This window comes from Mustela lutreola, chromosome 5, assembly GCF_030435805.1.
Source record: "Mustela lutreola isolate mMusLut2 chromosome 5, mMusLut2.pri, whole genome shotgun sequence".
Classification (NCBI taxonomy): Eukaryota; Metazoa; Chordata; class Mammalia; order Carnivora; family Mustelidae; genus Mustela; species Mustela lutreola.
The window spans coordinates 78,763,197-78,785,252 of NC_081294.1; the positions used below are offsets into that span (position 1 = coordinate 78,763,197).

General features: G+C 40.9%; 2 protein-coding genes across 2 annotated transcripts; both read left to right on the forward strand.

The window, feature by feature from the left end:
- The first annotated feature begins 368 nt into the window (after window positions 1-368).
- On the forward strand, window positions 369-8,936 carry LOC131832164 (protocadherin beta-3). Its single transcript, XM_059174827.1, has one exon. The coding sequence runs from the start codon at window positions 555-557 to the stop codon at window positions 2,895-2,897; it is 2,343 nt and encodes a 780-aa protein (XP_059030810.1). The 5' UTR covers window positions 369-554; the 3' UTR covers window positions 2,898-8,936.
- A 4,335-nt stretch (window positions 8,937-13,271) lies between these two features.
- Window positions 13,272-18,115, forward strand: LOC131832165 (protocadherin beta-4). The gene has a single exon (XM_059174828.1). The coding sequence runs from the start codon at window positions 13,470-13,472 to the stop codon at window positions 15,855-15,857; it is 2,388 nt and encodes a 795-aa protein (XP_059030811.1). The 5' UTR covers window positions 13,272-13,469; the 3' UTR covers window positions 15,858-18,115.
- The last annotated feature ends 3,941 nt before the right edge of the window (window positions 18,116-22,056 follow it).

The following is a 22,056-nucleotide window of genomic DNA, read 5'->3' on the forward strand; positions in this document are numbered from 1 at the left end:
TTTAGAGCAAAATCCTTTAAAGTTTATGAGTAATAACTGCAGATGGGCAGGAAGAGTAGCTCTAACAGCAAAATCATATAAATCAGCGAAAACATGTAAATGAGGACTCTTATCAAAGACAGTGGGTTCTTTTTAAAGAACGCATTTCATTTCCCTAGGTTGTGTGTTTTTTTTAAAACTCATTTAGCACAAGAACAAATGAGCTACTCCGTTTATCAAGGGGAATAAGCAATTAAAAAATCAAAACACCCATCCACCGGGCCTCCTGCCCCAACATAACACGTTCTCTAAGTAATTTTTAAGCTACCAGTGAACGCATGGTGGCGCTGTTGACTAAGACGGCGAATTAAACCACGGGCATTGTGCGCACTCTGTAAGGCACGTAAACTAGGGGGTTGAAAGTCTGGGCAGATTTTAAGCAAGCAAATCTGAGCCTTGGAAAGGATTATTCGCTAGACTTTCTTCAAAGGTTGGAAGGCAAAAGACTGCGTTTGTTAGCACTGCCGGACGCTTAGTTTGGCAATATCTCCAGGAAGAACGTGGCCGAAAACAGAATGGAGGCCAGAGGGGAGCGCTTTCTTAGACAAAGGCAAGTCCTATTTCTCTTTGTTTTTCTGGGTGGGTCTCTGACTGAGTCTGAGTCAAGACGCTACTCTGTGGTTGAGGAAACAGAGAGGGGCTATTTAATAGCCAACCTAGCAAAGGATTTAGGGCTAGAGGTAGGGGAACTGGCTGTGAGGGGAGCCCAAGTTGTGTCTAAAGGGAACAAACAGCATTTTCAGCTCAACCATCAGACCGGCGATTTGCTCCTGCATGAGAAATTGGACCGGGAAGAGCTATGCGGCCACACGGAGCCATGTTTACTGCACTTTCAGATATTACTGCAAAACCCTTTGCAGTTTATTACAAATGAGGTTCAGGTCGTAGATGTAAACGACCACTCTCCGGTATTCTTTGAAAATGAAATGCAGCTGAAACTCTTAGAAAACAGTCCACCAGGAACCGTAATTCCTTTGGAAAATGCTGAGGACTTGGATGTGGGAAGAAACAGTCTCCAAAACTACACAATCGCTCCTAATTCCCATTTCCATGTTCTCACACGCAATCGTAGGGATGGAAGAAAGTACCCACAACTAGTGCTGGACAAAGCGCTAGACCGTGAGGAGCACCCAGAGCTCGTTTTGACCCTCACCGCGCTAGATGGGGGCTCTCCACCCCGGTCGGGGATCGCCCAGATCCACATTCTGGTCTTAGACATAAATGACAATGCCCCAGAATTTACACAGTCACTCTATGAGGTTCAAATTCTAGAGAATAGTCCCATTAACTCTGTTATTGTTACTGTCTCAGCTTCTGACTTAGATACAGGAAATTTTGGGACAGTATCATACGCATTTTTTCACGCTTCTGAAGAAATTCGCAAAACTTTTCAGTTAAATTCAATTACTGGTGATATCCAACTAGTCAAATATTTGAATTATGAGGTTATGAATACTTATGAAGTGGACATAGAAGCCAAGGATGGGGGGGGCCTTTCAGGAAAAACCACAGTGATAGTTCAGGTGGTTGATGTGAATGACAACCCACCAGAACTGACCTTGTCCTCAATTACCAGCCCTATCCCTGAGAACTCGCCAGAGACTGTGGTGGCTGTTTTCAGTGTTTCAGATCCTGACTCTGGAGACAATGGAAGAATTATGTGCTCCATCGAGAACAATCTCCCCTTCGTCCTAAAACCATCAGTAGAGAATTTTTACACCCTACTGTCAAAAGGAGCACTAGACAGAGAGAGCCAGGCCGAATACAACATCACCATCACCGTCACCGACCTGGGGACCCCCAGGCTGAAAACCCAGCACAACCTCACAGTGACCGTGTCCGACGTCAACGACAACGCCCCGACCTTCAGCCAGACGACCTACACCCTGCGCGTCCGCGAGAACAACAGCCCCGCCCTGCACATCGGCAGCGTGAGCGCCACCGACAGAGACTCGGGCGCCAACGCCCAGGTCACCTACTCGCTGCTGCCGCCCCACGACCCGCAGCTGCCGCTGGGCTCGCTGGTGTCCATCAACGCGGACAACGGGCAGCTGTTCGCGCTCAGGTCGCTGGATTTCGAGGCGCTGCAGGCGTTCGAGTTCCGCGTGGGCGCGGCCGACCGCGGCTCGCCGGCGCTCAGCAGCCAGGCGCTGGTGCGCGTGCTGGTGGCGGACGCCAACGACAACGCGCCGTTCGTGCTGTACCCGCTGCAGAACGGCTCGGCGCCCTGCACCGAGCTGGTGCCGCGGGCGGCCGAGGCGGGCTACCTGGTGGCCAAGGTGGTGGCGGTGGACGGCGACTCGGGCCAGAACGCCTGGCTGTCGTACCAGCTGCTCAAGGCCACGGAGCCCGGGCTGTTCGGCGTGTGGGCGCACAACGGCGAGGTGCGCACGGCGCGGCCGCTGAGCGAGCGCGACGCCGTCAAGCACAGGCTGCTGGTGCTGGTCCGGGACCACGGCGAGCCGCCGCTGTCGGCCAGCGTCACGCTGCACGTGCTGCTGGTGGACGGCTTCTCGCAGCCCTACCTGCCGCTGCCGGACGCGGCGGCGGCCGAGGCCCGCGCCGACCCGCTCACCGTCTACCTGGTGGTGGCCTTGGCGTCCGTGTCGTCGCTCTTCCTGTTCTCGGTGCTGGTGTTCGTGGCGGTGCGGCTGTGCAGGAGGAGGCGGGCGGCGTCGGGGGGCGGCTGCTCGGTGCCCGAGGGTCCGTTTCCGGGCCACCTGGTGGACGTCAGCGGCGCGGGGACCCTGTCCCACAGCTACCAGTATGAGGTGTGTCTGACGGGAGGATCAGGGACCAATGAGTTCAAGTTCCTCAAGCCCATTTTTCCCAATGGTCTGGTTCAAGATACTGAATGAGACTTCAGCAAAGCTCCAATTTTAAGAATAGGGTTCATTTACAGAATAGTGAAAAAAATATTTGTCTGGCGATGGTTGTTTTCTTTTGGAATCAAGAATCTAGCTGATATAACATTTTGCTTATATATTGATTTTACTTTGTGTTGTTAATCCTTGCATATTCTTCTTTCATCTGCTTCCTTTCTTACTAAGGCAGTCTTACTGCCTCCTTTCCTTTTTCTAATAGGTGAGCAAAAATACTTTTCATTTTGGTTTAATGAAGATTTCTAACAGGCTTGCTTTAGGGAACTCATCTCAAATTCTATATCTAGAGCAATGTAGATAGAGTTGCACACTAGTAATCTTATAATTTACCCTGTATAATACAGTCAGACATTGTTCTTTACAGCATACTTAAAGCAGCTTTGTAGTTAATGAAGTTTGAGGATTGTTAAAAATTTATTTTCCTTAAGATGTACCTTCTTTAAGGTACAGTATGCTTTTAAGGACATAGTAGTCAAGTGAAAGTAATATATTTAGTTCACTGTCTGTTTTGACATTGTCAATTAATATTTCAAAATTATATGCATTTACACTGACAATAATGCACACAAAATATAAGCTATAAGTCAAATTATTCTTGGAATTGCCTAGAGTATTTTCATGATGACTGACGAAAAAAAATTGAGTTTAGAGCATTTTGAACAACAGATTTGCCTTTCCATTTTGCATGAAAACTTTGTTTAGTGAAGCATCTGATGTGATGACAATTTAGTTTATAAATTCTGAGATATAAATGTTATCAGCCCAAAGGTCATATTTTAAAGATTTTATTTCTTTATTTATTTGAGAGCGAGAGAGTGGGAGAGGGGCAGAAGGAAAGAGAGAGAAAGAGAATCTCAAGCAAACTCCGGCTTAGCAGGGAGCAGGAAGTGGGGCTCCATCTCAGGACCCTGAGATCATAACTTGAGGGGAAACCTAGTCCTGGGCTCAACAGGTTGAGCCACCGAGGAGTCCCAGCCTAAGCATCATTTTTAAAATTTTTCAGGAAAACACTTTTTTAAAAAAAAGTAGATTGTGAATGTCAATTACTCAATTACCAGTGGTTAAAACTAGTGAAGTAAGTTAGCATACCTTTTATAAATCTTTCTTAGTCCTTAAATATGGCTTTCCTTATAAATGAGGACTTTATTTCTTTTAAGATTTTATTTATTTATTTGATAGAGATCACAGGTAGGCAGAGAGGCAGGCAGAGAGAGAGGAAGGGAGGCAGGCTCCCTGCTGAGCAGATAGCCCGATGTGGGTTCGATCCCAGGATCCTGGGATCATGACCTGAGCCAAAAGCAGAGCCCTTAACCCACTGAGCCACCCAGGTGCCCCTCCTTATAAATGAGGACTTTAAAAATGTCAAAGTTTTTGTATATCCCACTAGTTTTATTATCTATTTATACTTGCTTTTCAGAGTAGTTTCCTATATATTTTAAAGCTAGAGATCTGTTAGTTGTAATTCTGAATTACTTTTATGTCTAATGCTGATATTCTAAACCAATAGTTTGGTTGAACATAGATTTTTTTTTTTAAAGATTTTTTAAAATTTATTTGACAGAGAGAGATCACAAGTAGGCAGAGAGGCAGGCAGAGAGAGAGAGAGAGAGAGAGAGGAGGAAGCAGGCTCCCTGCTGAGCAAAGAGCCCAATGTGGGACTCCATCCCAGGATCCTGAGATCATGACCTGAGCCTAAGGCAGCGGCTTAACCCACTGAGCCACCCAGGTGCCCCGAACATAGATTTTTTTAATTTAAACTCATTTTCCTTCTGTTCTTCTAGTATTCAACACTGTGGATAAAAAAAAGTATAAAATCAGTGTAATTGTCATTCTTTTTTTATCTGTAAACTTCTTTACTCTATTTTTTAAAAAGTAATTTCTATGCCCAGCATGAGGCTCTAACTCGGGACCCAAGTACCAACTGAGTCAGCCCGATGACCCTTCTTTACTCTGCTTTAGATTTTTTTTCTTTATTCTTGACGTTCTGGTACTTGCTAGGTCCCAACCTGAGATCTACACAATATATTGATTTTGTTTGTTTGTTTGTTTCAGTAACTTTAGGTTATTTTTTTTTTAACTCATATTTGGTCAGCTTTCACAACAACTTGTTTTTTTTTTTTAAATATTTTATTTATTTATTTGAGAGAGAGGGGGGAGAAGGTCAGAGGGAGAAGCAGACTCCCCATGGAGCTGGGAGCCCAATTCAGGACTCAATACAGGGACTCCTGGATCATGACCTGAGCCAAAGGCAGTCGCTGAGCCACCCAGGTGCCCAACAACTTGTTTTTTTATTCACAATTGTTATCTCCTTCTTTTTTGTTTGAGGAAATTAAATGTCATTTACTCAAGTTCTTTCCATATTGTTCTGAATCTCTATTTCTTATGTATACATTCTTTTATCTGTTGAGTCCATTTTTCATCCTGTTAGTCATCCTCATTTGCTTGGTGATATTTTATTGACAACTCATCCTCTTTGGAGGTTTCCCTCATACCAGTACTGGTTTTGGTAGTCTTGTGGAAGAGCGGAAGAAGGAATTTCAGGGTGGGGTTCAGCCCCAGGCTCTACAAGTCTAAGCCTTAATTAAGCTTAGCTCCGCTCTGTCACACACAAGTAGAAGTTTGAGACCAACACCTAATGATGCGTTTGATCAGTGTCCCAGTCTTCCTCAGATGGTCCTGCTCTGCATTTGCTCCATGAGGCAAATTCATAGAGAAGGTCACCCTCTGCCTCTTGTTTGTCCTGTTAATGGCTGAGGCTATAGACAGGGGAGCTAATGGAGACATTTTTTACTTTCTAATCTGCAGAGTAAACAAGCTGGTTCTGAGGAATATTGAGTTGTAACTGAAGTAATTGATACATGGGGATTACCTACAGGAAAAAAAGTAAGGTCTTGATTAATAGATATGACAGTGTTGCACATGGTAGTACTGGATGACCAAGAAGATTTGCTGCAAAGCTATCTTGTATTATGCACTGAGCTGGTGCCACACAGAACAAGGTGGTAACCTGGATGGCAATCTGAGTTACAGGACTATTTTGTCAATGATCCAAAGCTTCATGGTACTTGATGTTTAGCATGTGGGCCCACAGCTTTGAAGTATGGAGCACTGAAACATATCTAAGCTTCAAAGTCATAGGCACAACGAGGCACAAACCATTGCTGTTATTAAAGACTAGATGTCACCTCTGTTTGACATGGTCTAGGACCTATCCCAGGTTAACCTGTCATTCACTGAACCTCCACAGATGTCTTCTCAGCTGACAGTTTCTCTGTTCTCTTAATCACTGAGTTGACTCAGCCATCTTCTTCTTTCAATGTTCTGCTCTTGCTCAGTGATATGGAGGATGAACAGGAACCCCTCAGTGGACTGCCATTTTTTTTTAAGCATTTGGGGGATATCAACATCATTTGGACTTCATTACAGAACTATTAATGTGAGAGGTTTCTGACTGGAATGTCAGAGACTATTGGGTTCAGATTGCTGAAGTCAGTTATCTCCAGCTAACAAGGATTATCTATGAGAAAGAGCTTTGATGAGAAACTCAACTTCTAAAACAATTGATGGTTTATTATTTAAAAAAATCAAAATTGTGTTGTCTAAATATTGTTATTTTAATTGCCTAAATTTTTTAAATCTTTGGGCAAATGGATTTTTTCATGATAAATGTCTTATCTTATTCAAGATTTAATCAGTAATCAAAAACTTTCCAAGAAAACTTTTTAAAAACTTTTAAAGGCCCAGAACTGGAATTCTACTGAAGTTTAAGGGGCGCCTGGGTGGCTCAGTGGGTTAATCCTCTGCCTTCGGCTCAGGTCCTGATCTCAGGGTCCTGGGATTGAGCCCTGCTTTGCACTGAGCTCTCTGCTCAGCAGGGAGTCTGCTTCCCCTTTCTCTCTGCCTGCCTCTTTGCTTGCTTGGGATCTCTCTCTCTCTCTCTATCTCGCTGTGTCAAATAAATAAAATCTTTTTTTAAAAAATTAACACCACAGACTCCTGGGTGGCTCAGTCATTAAGCATCTGCCTTCAGTTCAAGGCATGATCCCAGGGTTCTGAGATCCAGCCCTGCATTGGGCTCCATGCTTGGTGGGAAGCCTGCTTCTCCTTCTCCCACTCGCCCTGCTTGTGTTCCCTCTCTCACTGTGTCTCTCTGTCAAATGAATAAATAAAGTCTTAAAAAAATTAATACCAGTCCTTCACAAATCCAATTATAAAAAGAGGAGCAGGGACCATTTCCCAGTTCATTCTGTGGGGCCCATATTGTCATGATGCTAGAACCAGATAAAGATAATATAAGAAAAGAAAACTAAATAACATATCCCTTATGAATACAGATGCAAAAATTCTCAACAAAATATTAGCAAACTAACTCCAGCAGCATATAAAAAGGATTATACAGGGACACCTGGGTGACTCAGTTGGTTAAGCATCTGCCTTTGGCTAAGGTTATGATCCCAGGGTCCCTGCTCAGCGGGGTGCCTGCTTCTTTCACTGCCTGCTGTTCCCTCAGCTTGTGCTATCTCCCTGTATCTCTCAATCAAATAAATAAAATTTTTTTAAAAAGATTATACCATGACCAGGTAGAATTCATCCCAGAAATTAAAGGTTGGTTTAGAGCAATACACCCTATTACCATCTCAATTTCCACAGAAAAAGCACTTTACAAATCCCAATACCTTTTCATGATAAGAACACTCAATAAACTAGGAAGAATAAGGAATATCCTCAGCCTGATAAAGATAACTATAAAAACCCACAGCTAACTTCATATTGAATGGTGAAAGACTTTGTCCCTAAGATGAAAAACAACCAAGGATGTCTCCTCACTGCTTTATTTAATATTGTACTAAAAATGTAGCCAGGGCAATTAGATGAGAAAAAGAAAATAATTCAAATTGGAAATGAAGAAGTTAAAGTATATTTGTGGATGACAACATCTTACATAAAGAAAATCCTAAGGAGGGTGCCTGGGTGTCTCAGTTGGTTGACATCCAACTCTTGATTTCAGCTCAGGTGGTGATCTCAGGGTCCTGGGATACAGCCCACATAGGGCTCCTGGCTCAGTGGAGACTCTTGCTTCCTCTCTTTCTCTCCCTCCACCCCTCTCCCACCCCTATCCCTGCTTATGCACACTCTCTCTAAATAAATAAATAATCTTCACAAATCAATTATATTTCTATACATTAGCATTGGCAAATGCAAAATTGAAATGAAAACAATTCCATTTATTATAGCATCAAAAATAATAAAATGCTTAGGAAAACAATTAACAAAATAAGTGCAAGACTTTACACTTAGCACAACAAAACAGCACTGAAAAAAAATAAAGAAGACCTAAGTAAATGGGAAGTGTTCATGGATTGGAAGACTCACTATTGCTAAGATGGTGATGCCTCCCAAATTGGTCTACTGGTTCAATGCAATCCTTATCAGAATCCCAGCAGGCTTTTTGCGTTGTTGTTGTTGTTGTTGTTGTTTTACAGAAATTGGTAAATTGACCTTAAAATTCATATGGAAATGCAAGGGACTCTGAAGAGCAAAAACAATCTTGAAAAAGGACTATAGAGTTAGAAGACTCATACTTCCTGAGTTGAAAGATGTATTATAAGTTAGACATTAAATTTTGAACAATTTGATACATTAAACATACAAATACTATCTTTTTATTTAGTACACACTAAAAGGAATTAACAGAAATTATCTTAGATTCCATCATAAATTTCTCAAGCCAAATTCTCATTATTCAGATTATCTCCTTTCAAAAATTACATTTCAATAAATGTGATTTTAGGGACGCCTGGGTGGCTCAGTTGGTTGAGCGGCTGCCTTTGGCTCAGGTCATGATCCCAGCGTCCTGGGATCGATTCCCGCATAGGGCTCCTTGCTTGGCAGGGAGCCTGCTTCTCCCTCTGCCTCTGCCTGCCACTCTGTCTGCCTGTGCTTGCTCTCGCTTCTCTCTCTATGACAAATAAATAAATAAAATCTTTAAAAAAAATAAAAATAAATGTGATTTTATTTGCTTATTTATTTGAGAGAGAGCATGAGCACGTGACTGTGATGGGGGAAGGGCAGAGGGAGAGAAGAAGGGGGTGGAGAGAATCTTAAGCAGGCTGCACACTCAGCATGGAGCCCAGTGCTGGGCTCAATCTCGGACCCTGAGATCAGGACAGGAGCCAAAATCAAGAGTTGGATGCTTACCAACTGAGCCACCCATGTGCCCCAGTAAATGTGATTTTTAAAAATATCTTCAAGGTTTAGTTTGGAATTTTAACCGATATTAAATTTTTGTTTGCTTTTACTAGTGAGCAGTATTGTTTGCTTTATAGTTATTTCACTCAAATGGCCAGCCTGAAGTACCTAATTTATCTATCTAGTAGAATGTCGCTCTCGCCAGCAAGAACGACACGGAGACACGCGTGGAGGCAAACTTCTTTAATGGCTTCTTTTTATCTTCTTCCCCCTCTGGCGCAGCACAGCACGCAGCTCCCGCCGCCCCGCTCGGGTGCCGCCACCGCCGCCGCCGCCGGCCGCGCGCCGCCCCTCGGCGCCCGCCGCCATGGTCCCGGCTGCGGCCCCCTCCGGCGGGCGGGGCGAGGCCTGGCTCCCAGCGGGCCCGCTCTACAAGTACATTCAAGCATATATACACCGGCAGCTTAGCCTGCCTAGCCAATCACCGCAGTGCTCATGCACCTCCCGCGTGAGTGGACCTAAATGAACAGCCAATCATATTCAGTCCCTTACAGCTCTTATAGTAGGCCTCCTGTACTGGCTCCCGACAGTAGAAGATCTCAAAATGTGTAAGAATTTCTAACAAAATCCATAAACCATAATAGTAACCAATTATTAGTGTTAGCTTAATATTTTGAGATAATACTACTGAAGTGTGATTCAAGGAACTAAAAATACTAGTTAAAATCTAATTCCTATTGGGGCGCCTGGGTAGCTCAGTGGGTTAAGCTGCTGCCTTCAGCTCAGGTCATGATCTCGGGGTCCTGGAATCGAGTCCCGCATCGGGCTCTATGCTCAGCAGGGAGCCTGCTTCCCTCTCTCTCTCTCTCTGCCTGCCTCTCCGACTACTTGTGATCTCTCTCTGTCAAATAAATAAATAAAATCTTTAAAAAAAATCTAATTCCTATTTTACCAATTAATCTCTCTCAACAATTAATGTTTAATTCCTTCTACTCTCCTCTTTCACGTTAAGAACAAAACAGCTCTCAAGTCATCATGAAGTTTTAAAAAAAGATTCCCTCACTTTTTTCTAAACAAGTGAGAGTATTCCAAACTTCAGAGTATGGATTTTGTATTTTGAACTTTCGGCCTACTTGTATTCAAATTCCTTTAAAATGATTTTTATCTTTTCTTCAAGGAAATTTAAAGTTCTGTACTCTACCAGGGAGGAATCAAAACTTCTTCTTTCTTTTTGTATATTCAACATGGAAAGAACATTTTAAATGTCGTGTTTCAGCTCTGGTGAAAATTGTGTAAATTGTTGTAATATGAATCCTTCAGAATGAATAATGCAACTCTCCTGACTGGAATAGGCTGGTTTTTCAGGTGATTATCCTTGATATCATTAACTCCTCCTCCATGCAGATAAAACATAATAGATTTTTTTCTAAGTTTAGCAGTTTTGGAGGGGGAATAATTCATGAGGTAAGACTTCCCTCTTAGGTTGTCTTTCTTGCTTTTAACTTTATACCCTAATAACATTTCAAAAGATCTAATACATAGATATCTTTTTCTCCAATAATCAAGACTACAGGGAATTCATAGCATATGTCACTCTTTTTTTTTTTTTTTTTTTGCCAATTAATGATCTCAACAAAACACTACTATTTTCCCTTCTACTTTCTAAGTTTTGTAAGCACCTTTTTTTGCTGGCATCTATTGCTAAAGGAAGACAGACCATTTTAAAGATTCTTATATTAATTGCAAACTTGAACACAAATACATCACCTATGATATCTCTGGAACCAAGACAAGGCTGAAGTTTGGATCTAAATTATCTTAAAAAATCTAAATTATCTAAAAATTATCTAAATTATTGGCTCTGTAGCTCAGGGGTTAGAGCACTGGTCTCATAAAAATTATCTAAATTATCTAAAAAATTATCACTTCCCCAGTTCCACTTATGTGGATAAGAGAATAGATTCTGGAGCCAAACTGTAACAGTGTGAATCATAGCTCTGCCATTTCATATGGTGAGTGATTATGGGCTGGTGATTTAAACTCTCTATGCCTCAATTTCTTCATCTATAAAATGTGGCTAATAAGAGTGTCCACCATGTAGGATTGTTGAGGGATAAAATGAATTAATATGTGTAAATGCTTAAAATAATTAGCATGTAGTTGCACTATGTGTTAATATTATCTAAATTTCATTTGCTTTGGATTGACAAAGAACTGAAAAGAGCTGATATGCAACACTATTTCAATGTCAACATACAGGAATAAGTAAACAAAATATAGCTTGAGTTTTGTTCTGAACACTTTAACTTGAATCTAACTAGAGCTTGGTTATTATATTGTAAACAGTTGCTCCTTGTTTTGTCCAGGGTATTTGTTTTCCATTTATATCTAAAATAATATTTTTGCCTTTTTCTTTTGTAATTTTAAAATTTCATTTACTAGTCATATATATCATATTCTCCTCTGATTTGCCTTAAATTAAAAGAATTCTAAAGTGTATTAGTGTTACTATTGCCATTGCTAGAACTAGAATCAAAGTAAATTTAATTGCATAGTACTTGGCATGTGTCATACTCTCTGAGAATTCTTTGTCTATTTTCAGACATGTTTATGCCTGAAAATATGATCTGGGAATAATCTTATTATAGAAATGGAAACATGATCATTAGAATGGATTAATTTATTTATTCATTTGACATTTTTGAATGAGTACCATAATCTAAGCTCCTTTCAAGAATTTTTTCTAATCCTTTCTGTCACTCTCAGAACTTAAGTATTAACATGCTTTTAAAATAATTCATTCAACATGAATTCTAATTTATTGAATTAATTAAGTAATTAAATAAAATGGCAAGATATTTATGGAGGGAAAACCCCGTACATGCCAAGATAAATGGTACTCCACTCTGTATACTAATTGTAACCAATAAACTGCTTAAGTGTATCTCAGTTAACTTACTATATCAGGGAACTCACAAGAGCAGCACACTGTGCTGGAATTCTTTTTATAAATAAGTCTCTCCTCTTTATGAGCACCCCTTGCTCAAAGATTAAAATGCTTTAAATCAGGGCTTCTTAATTTGGCCCAAATCAGCTGGTGGAAGAATATGGTATTTGGGATACAAAGGAGGAATGTAGTAAGAAGTAAATTAATTATAGAATAGAGATATCTATCTAGCTAAATAGGTTTAAGCTTAAATCCTTTACCATAACAAATTTTTTTTATTTTTTTACTCACTTGATTTTGTCTCTATATTATCCTGATAATAGTCAAGTAATCAAGTCCTGTCACCCTCTGAGCTTCAGTTTCCTTATCTGTAAAACCCCTTTCATTTCTTATCCAGGCCTAAGATTCTGACTCTAATACTGTTTGATTTCCTTTTAAATTTAATGTGGGTTCACACTGTGAAAGGACTCAACAAAGCAAGATGCCTCTTCACCTATACCATTTTTACAGCAGCATAGGGACATAGAAACTTTCCTTTGAAAAATAAGGTCATTGGGGCGCCTGGGTGGCTCAGTGGGTTAAGCCGCTGCCTTCGGCTCGGGTCGTGATCTGGGGGTCCTGGGATCGAGTCCCACATCGGGCTCTCTGCTCGGCGGGGAGCCTGCTTCCCTCTCTCTCTCTCTCTCTGTGCCAGCCTCTCTACCTACCTGTGATCTCTCTCTGACAAATAAATAAATAAAATCTTTAAAAAAAAAAAAAGAAAAATAAGGTCTCCCTAAGACCACGTGACACCATACACCCTAACAAACTTTTGCATGATCATAAATTCCCCACATTCTTGGAAATAAGCAAGGATTAACTATTATGAATTATAATTTTATAAGAATTTATCTCCCCTGGTTAGATTACATAAAGGGGGAGTAGAGTTCTTTGAAGTTCACTGATTAGAGTGTGGGGAGACCAGGGTATCCTCTTGTTTTGTGCTCACAAATACTCTAGCTCATTCAATATAATATGTAACCTTACAAATTATGCAATTTAATGGGAAAAAAAGTTTGTAAAGTTCTATACACTTTAAAAAATAACTTGCATTTGGACACTTCCAAAATAAGCTTTGACTAGAGAATATTAATTCCTCAATCAAGACGCAGGGTGGCGCTGCAGGCTAAGATTGTGAATAAAGAGCCCTAAAAAGCTCCCGTGTTCCTTTGTTACAAAAAGGAATAAAAAATACACGCGAGAGGCTTTGCCAGCCGTGCTGGGTTACCAGCGAGTTTGGGATGCAATATACTAAACGAATTTAAGATTAAAGGCAACTTTGTGCGGCCTCCACCAAACAAGAAGTCAGAATTTAGTATCTCCAGTCTTCGTGGTTCCTAGGAGGGATTGGATGTAAGCACCGGGTCTCCAACATGGAGACGCTAGAGAGAATTCAACCAAACAGGCAAGTGATGGCCTTTATTTTGATGGTGTTATTGTCTCAGGCTCGCGCTGAGCCTATGCGTTATTCTGTGATGGAAGAAACAGAGAGTGGCTCCTTTGTAGCCCATCTGACCATGGATCTGGGCCTGGGAATTGGGGAACTGGCTGCCCGGTCGGCCCGGGTGGTGTCTGATGATGACAAGCAGCGCTTGCAGCTGGATCGTCAGACTGGAGATTTGCTTTTGAGGGAGAAACTAGACCGGGAAGAGCTATGTGGCCCTGTTGAACCGTGTGTACTGCATTTCCAAGTGTTCCTAGAAACGCCGGTTCAGTTTTTTGAAGGAGAGTTATCAATCCAGGACGTAAATGACCACTCCCCAGTGTTCCCGACTAGGGAAATGCTCTTGAAAATACTTGAAAACAGCCAGCCAGGTACTCTGTTTCCCTTGAAACCAGCTCAGGATTTGGATGTGGGCAGCAATAGTCTTCAAAAATACACTCTCAGCCCCAATTCTCATTTTCATGTACTAACTCGAAATCATAGTGAGGGGAAGAAATACCCAGATTTGGTGCAGGACAAAGCACTGGATCGCGAGGAGCAGTCTGAGTTCAGCTTAACCCTCATGGCACTGGATGGTGGGTCTCCGCCTAAGTCTGGCACCATGACAGTGCGAATTGTGATCATAGATGTCAATGACAATGCTCCAGAGTTTGTTCACACCCCATATAAGGTGCAGGTCTTGGAAAACAGCCCCCTAGGCTCCCCAGTACTTAGTGTCTCAGCTAGAGATATAGATGCTGGAAACTTCGGAAGTGTTTCATATAGCTTGTTCCAAGCATCAGATGAAATTAAACAAACTTTCTCAATAAATGAAGTCACAGGAGAAATCCGATTGACAAAGAAACTGGATTTTGAACAAATTAAATCTTACCACGTGGAAATTGAGGCTATAGACGGAGGAGGCCTTTCTGGAAAAGGCTCTGTAGTCATAGACGTGTTGGATGTGAACGACAACGCCCCTGAACTTACCATAACTTCACTCACCAACTCCGTCCCAGAAAATGCGCCTGAGACTGTAGTCTCTGTCTTCCGAATTCGGGATCGAGACTCTGGAGACAATGGGAAGATGATTTGCTCTATTCCAGATGATCTGCCGTTCCTTCTGAAACCGACTTTCAAGAATTTCTACACCCTAGTAACAGAGAGTCCCCTCGACAGAGAGAGCCAGGCCGAATACAACATCACCATCACCGTCACCGACCTGGGGACCCCCAGGCTGAAAACCCAGCACAACCTCACGGTGACCGTGTCCGACGTCAACGACAACGCCCCGACCTTCAGCCAGACGACCTACACCCTGCGCGTCCGCGAGAACAACAGCCCCGCCCTGCACATCGGCAGCGTGAGCGCCACCGACAGAGACTCGGGCGCCAACGCCCAGGTCACCTACTCGCTGCTGCCGCCCCACGACCCGCAGCTGCCGCTGGGCTCGCTGGTGTCCATCAACGCGGATAACGGGCAGCTGTTCGCGCTCAGGTCGCTGGATTTCGAGGCGCTGCAGGCGTTCGAGTTCCGCGTGGGCGCGGCCGACCGCGGCTCGCCGGCGCTCAGCAGCCAGGCGCTGGTGCGCGTGCTGGTGGCGGACGCCAACGACAACGCGCCGTTTGTGCTGTACCCGCTGCAGAACGGCTCGGCGCCCTGCACCGAGCTGGTGCCGCGGGCGGCCGAGGCGGGCTACCTGGTGGCCAAGGTGGTGGCGGTGGACGGCGACTCGGGCCAGAACGCCTGGCTGTCGTACCAGCTGCTCAAGGCCACGGAGCCCGGGCTGTTCGGCGTGTGGGCGCACAACGGCGAGGTGCGCACGGCGCGGCCGCTGAGCGAGCGCGACGCCGTCAAGCACAGGCTGCTGGTGCTGGTCCGGGACCACGGCGAGCCGCCGCTGTCGGCCAGCGTCACGCTGCACGTGCTGCTGGTGGACGGCTTCTCGCAGCCCTACCTGCCGCTGCCGGACGCGGCGGCGGCCGAGGCCCGCGCCGACCCGCTCACCGTCTACCTGGTGGTGGCCTTGGCGTCCGTGTCGTCGCTCTTCCTGTTCTCGGTGCTGGTGTTCGTGGCGGTGCGGCTGTGCAGGAGGAGGCGGGCGGCGTCGGGGGGCGGCTGCTCGGTGCCCGAGGGTCCGTTTCCGGGCCACCTGGTGGACGTCAGCGGCGCGGGGACCCTGTCCCACAGCTACCAGTATGAGGTGTGTCTGAGGGGAGGCTCTGGGACCGGTGAGTTCAAATTCTTGAAGCCAATATTTCCCAACCTCTTGATTGAGGACACTGAGAGAGAAATTCAAGACAACCCCAACTGCAGGAATAGCTTTGAATTCAGTTAATGAGTGTATTTGGTCAAGTCAGACTCTCCTTAATTTTGGCAAACCTAACTTCCATTGCAATGCCTTTCTTCTAAGAAATTTTGTTGTCTAAATTTGTATAATATCTCTACTCCAAACTAATCATGTCCCTGATTGTACTAAATCTTCCTTCCTCCTTTTATTAATATTTATTGAACTTAGCATTTTCAGTTATTCTGGTTATGGAGTATGTATATTCTCCATATTTAACTTTCTCTGAGTGATTAATCTTTCCATGACTATGAATTAACTCAAATAGTTTAAGAAGAATTTTTTATTTAAATCAACTCCTTACTGTCTTAAAGAAAATTGTGCATTTCTATATATTTGTGGTATTTGTTTTTAACATTAGCTTTGTCTTTAGAGTGTTTGAAATTCTTTTAGCTACCTAGGCCTTTTTTACTGTTCTCCAGGCTATGCCCCCTGAAAAGCCATGAGCATATAACTTAACTTACTTGTTTCTCTGAAACTGTACATAAACATGCACTTTGAGTAAGATATTAAAACACCAAAATTGTGACTTCCTATTGGGAACAACATACGTGCTAGGATTTTAAAAATTTATTTGATTGCTACTTACCTAGCACACTGTATGTGTTCTGTAAATACTAATACTAAATTTAAAATTATTATCATTTATAAGTAATAATTTTCTGAAAATCTTCTATAATTTGGCACCACGCTCAGTAACAAAAACTAAGTCACTGCTTGGTAAATTCCTTTGAAACAATTTCGGAACCTTAAATAAACCTTAAATCATTTCATAGGATTCAAGATATGAAGAAAATCATATCTTCCTTTTCCTTGATTTTGCTCTATAAATAGAAGTTCAAGTGAAATTTAGTGTATACGTTTGTTCTGGTTTTCTTTCAGCTTCTTCCCACCTCTCAAAAGAGTCAGAAAATTTTTTCTGAGTTTTGACTATTCTATTCAGGCCTTTTCAAGGTTATTGGGTGATAGGAGATTTTCACTTTAAATTACTTTGCAGACATGAACATCCTGCATCAACAAAATAATGTTTTATTTTTGATGTCCCAGTTATCTTCTGTTCAGTATAGCTTTGAGGCATTTTATGCAAATTTACTTTATCAATTATGTGAAATTTTCATTTATAAGAAATAAGCATTATTTTGTCATTTTGGACAATAGAATAGAAATAGGAAGTAAATAAGAAGTGAACTTATCTGAATTACAGTTGTTTTATGTTGTGTTCATTTAAGCAAGTAAGCTGATCATGTGGTTTCCAGCTAAACTTATATGGATATAAGTTTAAAACCTCTTAGTTGAACTTTTGGCATAATGTGAGCAATTAAAATTTTATAATCTAAAATTTTATTTTAAAAAATATTTTATTTATTTATTTGACAGACAGAGATCACAAGTAGGCCCTGAAGCAGGCAGAGAGAGGGAGGAAGCAGGCTCCCTGCGGAGCAGAGAGCCCAAATCCTAAACAGGCTGGATCTCAGGACCCTGAGATCATGATCTGAGCTGAAGGCAGAGGCTTTAACCCACTGAGCCACTCAGGCGCCCCTAAAATTTTATTTTTAAATCTCAAGGGCCATCCTACTGGATTTAATTACTTGTACTTATCCCTGAATTACTTTTTTCCCCTAAGGATATAATAATACATTAAAAAGGAAAATTACTGGGTAAGTTAGACTTGAAACATAACTTTCAGCCTTCATCCAGTCTAAAAATTGAAATGAGAAAGTGATAAAAATGAGAACAAAATTAAATACAAGTATATATAGATATAAATATGGTAGTCAACCTTACTGACTACTTCACTTCCTAGCTGTTTAAATGAATAGCTTTTATCTATGATGAGAAATATGATTGAAATTTTCACCAATATACTTCAACATTTCCAAGTTCCCCTTTTTTGTTGTTTATGTCAGAAAAGTCCAATTTGTATAACTGCCCAAATGAGACTGGCGAAATAAACACCCAAACCCACCTTTATGAATTTCTGTGTAAATTTGTGAATTACTTTGTGCATTATTTTATTGATTACTGTGTGTATTCATAAAGCACAGATCATCCCTTACCATAATGCATGGATCATTCTGTATACCAGACTTTGGTGTAGAATGGATCAATATTTTGAAGTTCAATAATTAGAATTTAGTAGTAAATGTGATCCAAATAACTTCCACAAAATGCATACCTTAAGAAAAATAAGCCAGTTCTATTGTTACCAAACAAAAATAAAGAATTGAAGCCAACTATCTTGATAATAATGCTCATTTCAATCCTATGTTTTCTCACATGCTTCTGTTATACGTACAATTTATTTCCCAATTTTAGTGAAAAATAATAGAAATATATCACTGTAAATTTAAGAAGTACAGCATGATGCTTTGAATTACATATATTGTGAAATGACTACCATACACAATAGGTATAGCTAACAACCATCTTATCTGTACATTTTTTACAATTCCTTTATTATTATAGGCACACTTAGTGAGTTTTACATATGCTGTTTGGGGGGGGCAGAACTTTTACTGAAGGCACCATAAGGCCCATATCACTTCAAAACCTGCCTCTTCCTTTACTACTGAAAGTTACAAAATACAGATTTTAAGCAGGCTGAGGTTAAAAGTTATGCAGTTATTTGGTGGAAGCCTACTTCAGATAGAATGGATGGATTACCTAACAGAAGAAACAACCCTAAAAACTTGTTAAAATTCAGAAATTACCTGTTTGAAGCAACAGACAGCTGATGATACAACAAGAACTCAAAGGGCTAAGATTTCTTGTAGTTCTGAACTGACTTCTTCAGTCAGTTTCCCTTGCAGAACTTTGTTAAGTCTTAGAACAGGCAAAAGGCTCCTGCCATGGTCTAGAGCAACTTCCGTGGCCTTTGGCAGACTGGAAGATTCAAGCTCATGGCCAATTTTTCCCCTAAAGATACTTGTCAAACTCAGGGACATTCCAGGGAAGAAGCAACATTTGAAGAGATAATGACCAAGAATTTTCCAAAATTTATGAAAATCCTTTACCACTCAAGATGCTTGGGGAAACCCAATCAAGAAAAATAAAAATACAAAGTACACCTAGAAATATCATAGGAAAGATGCTGAAGACCAGAGTCAAAGAGAAAACCTTAAAAGCAACTACCAAAAATGGCACATTACTCTTAAAGGAACAGTAAAGGAACAATAAAACGAAGAGCTGACTTTCACATAAATCATGAAACCAAAAGACAAAGAAATGATGGGGGAAAAACAGACTAGCATTCTTATATTACCAGGAAATATATATTTCAAAAATACAATTTTCAATCAAATAAAAACCCAAAGCATTAATTACAGTCACATCTGCACTACAAGAAATACTTTTAGTGGAATTCATTGGGCAGAGGGGAAACAATCCTAAAGGAATCAGGCTTGCAGGAAGAAATGAGCAACAGGAAGGGTAAATATAAATTAATATTGACTATAGAAGGCAAAAACAGTTTCTTGAAGGATTTAAAATGTGTATAAAATTTTTTTTAAGATTTTTAAATTTTCTCTATTTATTTAACAGAGAGAGATAGCAAGAGCAGGAACACAAGCAGGGGGGTGGAAGAGGGAGAAGCAGGCTTCCCTCCAAGCAAGGAGCCTGATGTGGGGCTTGATGTGGAGCTTGATGTGAGGCTCAGTCCCAGGATCCTGGGATCATGACCTGAGCCGAAGACAGACGCTTAACAAATGTGCCACAGAGGCGCCCCTCAAATGTATATAAAATTTAAGTTCATGACAATAATAATGTAAAAGGAAGATGGTATAAATACAATTAATGAATTGTAAGCATTATCGTGGAAGTAGTAAAATTAAAAACTTTGTGTTAGATTCTTATAGCTCAAAGATGCTTTAATCTGTAGGATAATTATAGGATTAATTAAAACATTAATTGAAGGGAAATGAAAAATAACAAGTATCTGAGTAATCCAAAAAAGAATGAAACTTTAGGGACAAGTAAAAAAAGATGGTAAATATAAATGGATCATTATCAAATATTACTTTAATTGTAGTTAGACTAAATGATCCCATTAAATTTAAACAACCAAAAATTTTCAGACTATGTGTAAGAAAAGTTCAACTATTGCATATGCTATCATATAAATGTGTTTGTGTGAGCTACAACAAAAAGTTGACAGTTAAAAAAATAAGAAATGATATAATACAGACACTAGCTGAAAGAAACCTAGTGTAGCTGTACTCATATAAGAATTGAAATGATTCATAGTACACTATTTTTAAAAAAGATTTTAGTTATTTATTTGAGACAGAGACATGGCGAGAGAGGGAATACAAGGGAGGGAGAATCAGGCTCCCCTAGGAGCAGGGAGCCTGGTGTGGGCTTGATCCCAGGATCCTGGGAACATCACCTGAGCCTCTGGGATCATGAACTGAGCTGAAGGCAGATGCTTAATGACTGAGCCACCCAGGCACCCCTCATAGTATGCTTTTTGACAGTGGAATTAAGACAAAATAAAAATATAACTAGGGGGTGGCTGGGTGGCTCAGTGGGTTAAGCCTCTGCCTTCGGCTCAGGTCATGATCTCAGGGTCCTGGGATCCAGCCCCACATAGGGCTCTCTGCTTGGCGGGGAGCCTACTTCTCTGCCTACTTGTGATCTCTCTCTCTCTCTGTCAAATATATATATATGGGTGCCTGGGTGGCTCAGTCCATTAAGTGTCCAACTCAATCTTAGCTCAGGTCTCTATCTCACAGTCGTAAGTTCAAGCCTTGTGTTGGGATCCATGCTGGATGTAGAGCCTACTTAAAATAAAATGAAATTTAAACTAAAAATATAAGAAGAAATTCCCAAATGCTTCAAAAGTAGATAATATAATCCATGGGTCAAAGAAGATATCATAGCAAACATTTCCATATATTTTGAACTAGGTAAAAATAAAGATTTGCTACATCAGAAGATGATTTAGAAATTTAAAACCTTTAAATGCACAAGTTAGAAAAGAAAGGTTAAAAATCACTAATCCAAGATTTCCTCTGAAGAAGCTAGAAAAAGAACAAATCAAATACAAATAAAGGAGGAAGAAAGCATTGATAAACATAAATAGATGACAAATAAAACAAAATCAATAGACTTGAAAGTTGACTCTTTATAATAATTAACACAATTAAAAACGGTTACAGAGCACCTGGGTGGCTCAGTCAGTTAAGTGTCGAACTCTTGGTTTTGGCTCAAGTCATGATCTTGGGATCATTGTGCTCAGCCTCAAGTCTGCTTCAGATTCTTTCTCTCTTTCTCCCTCTGCCCCTTCGCTCTCTCCTCCTCCCTCTCTCTCAAAAATAAATAAATAAATAAATTTCAAGACCTCTGGGTAAAACTAATCGAGAAGGGAAAAAATACTAACTACCAATATCAGGAATGAAAAAGGAACGTCACTACCAGTCCCACAGACATTAAAAAGATAAAAAGGGAAATTATGAATAACTTTATGCCAATAAATTTGACAATTTATATAAAATGGAAAGCATCTTTGAAAAAACAATATACTAAAAATGAAAAAAGATGAAATATAAAAACTGATTAGGCATATCTATTAAGTAAATTAAACTTGTTATTAAGGAAACCTTGACACTCCAATTCACATTAGTGAATTCTTCCAAAATACTTATGGAAGAACTAGCACGAGTTTTTGTAGACTCTTTCAGAGGATTCTGGAAATGTTCCTCAGAGCATTTGGGTGCTAGCATAAATTCAAGGGGTATAACATCCAAACCTGAATAAGACATATAAGAGAGGAAAAGCAGAGGCCAATCTCATTTATAAATATAGATAGGAAAATTCTAAACAAAATATCGGCAAATAAGTCAAGCAGAGAGAGTCAATTATCATATGGTTTCATTTATTTGTGGAGCATAACAAATATCATGGAGGATAAGGGGTGTTAGGAGAAGGGGGTTGGGGTAAATTGGAAGGGGAGATGAATCATAAGAGACTATGGACTCTGAAAATCTGAGGGGTTTGAAGTGGCGGGGGGGTGGGAAGTTGGGGTACCAGGTGGTGGGTATTATAGAGGGTGTGGATTGCATGGAGCACTGGGTGTGGTGAAAAAATAATGAATACTGTTATGGTGAAAATAAATTAATTTTTAAAAAATTTAAAAATATATCAGCAATAAAATTCTGAAATATATAAAAGGGAAATAATTATGAGAAAAATG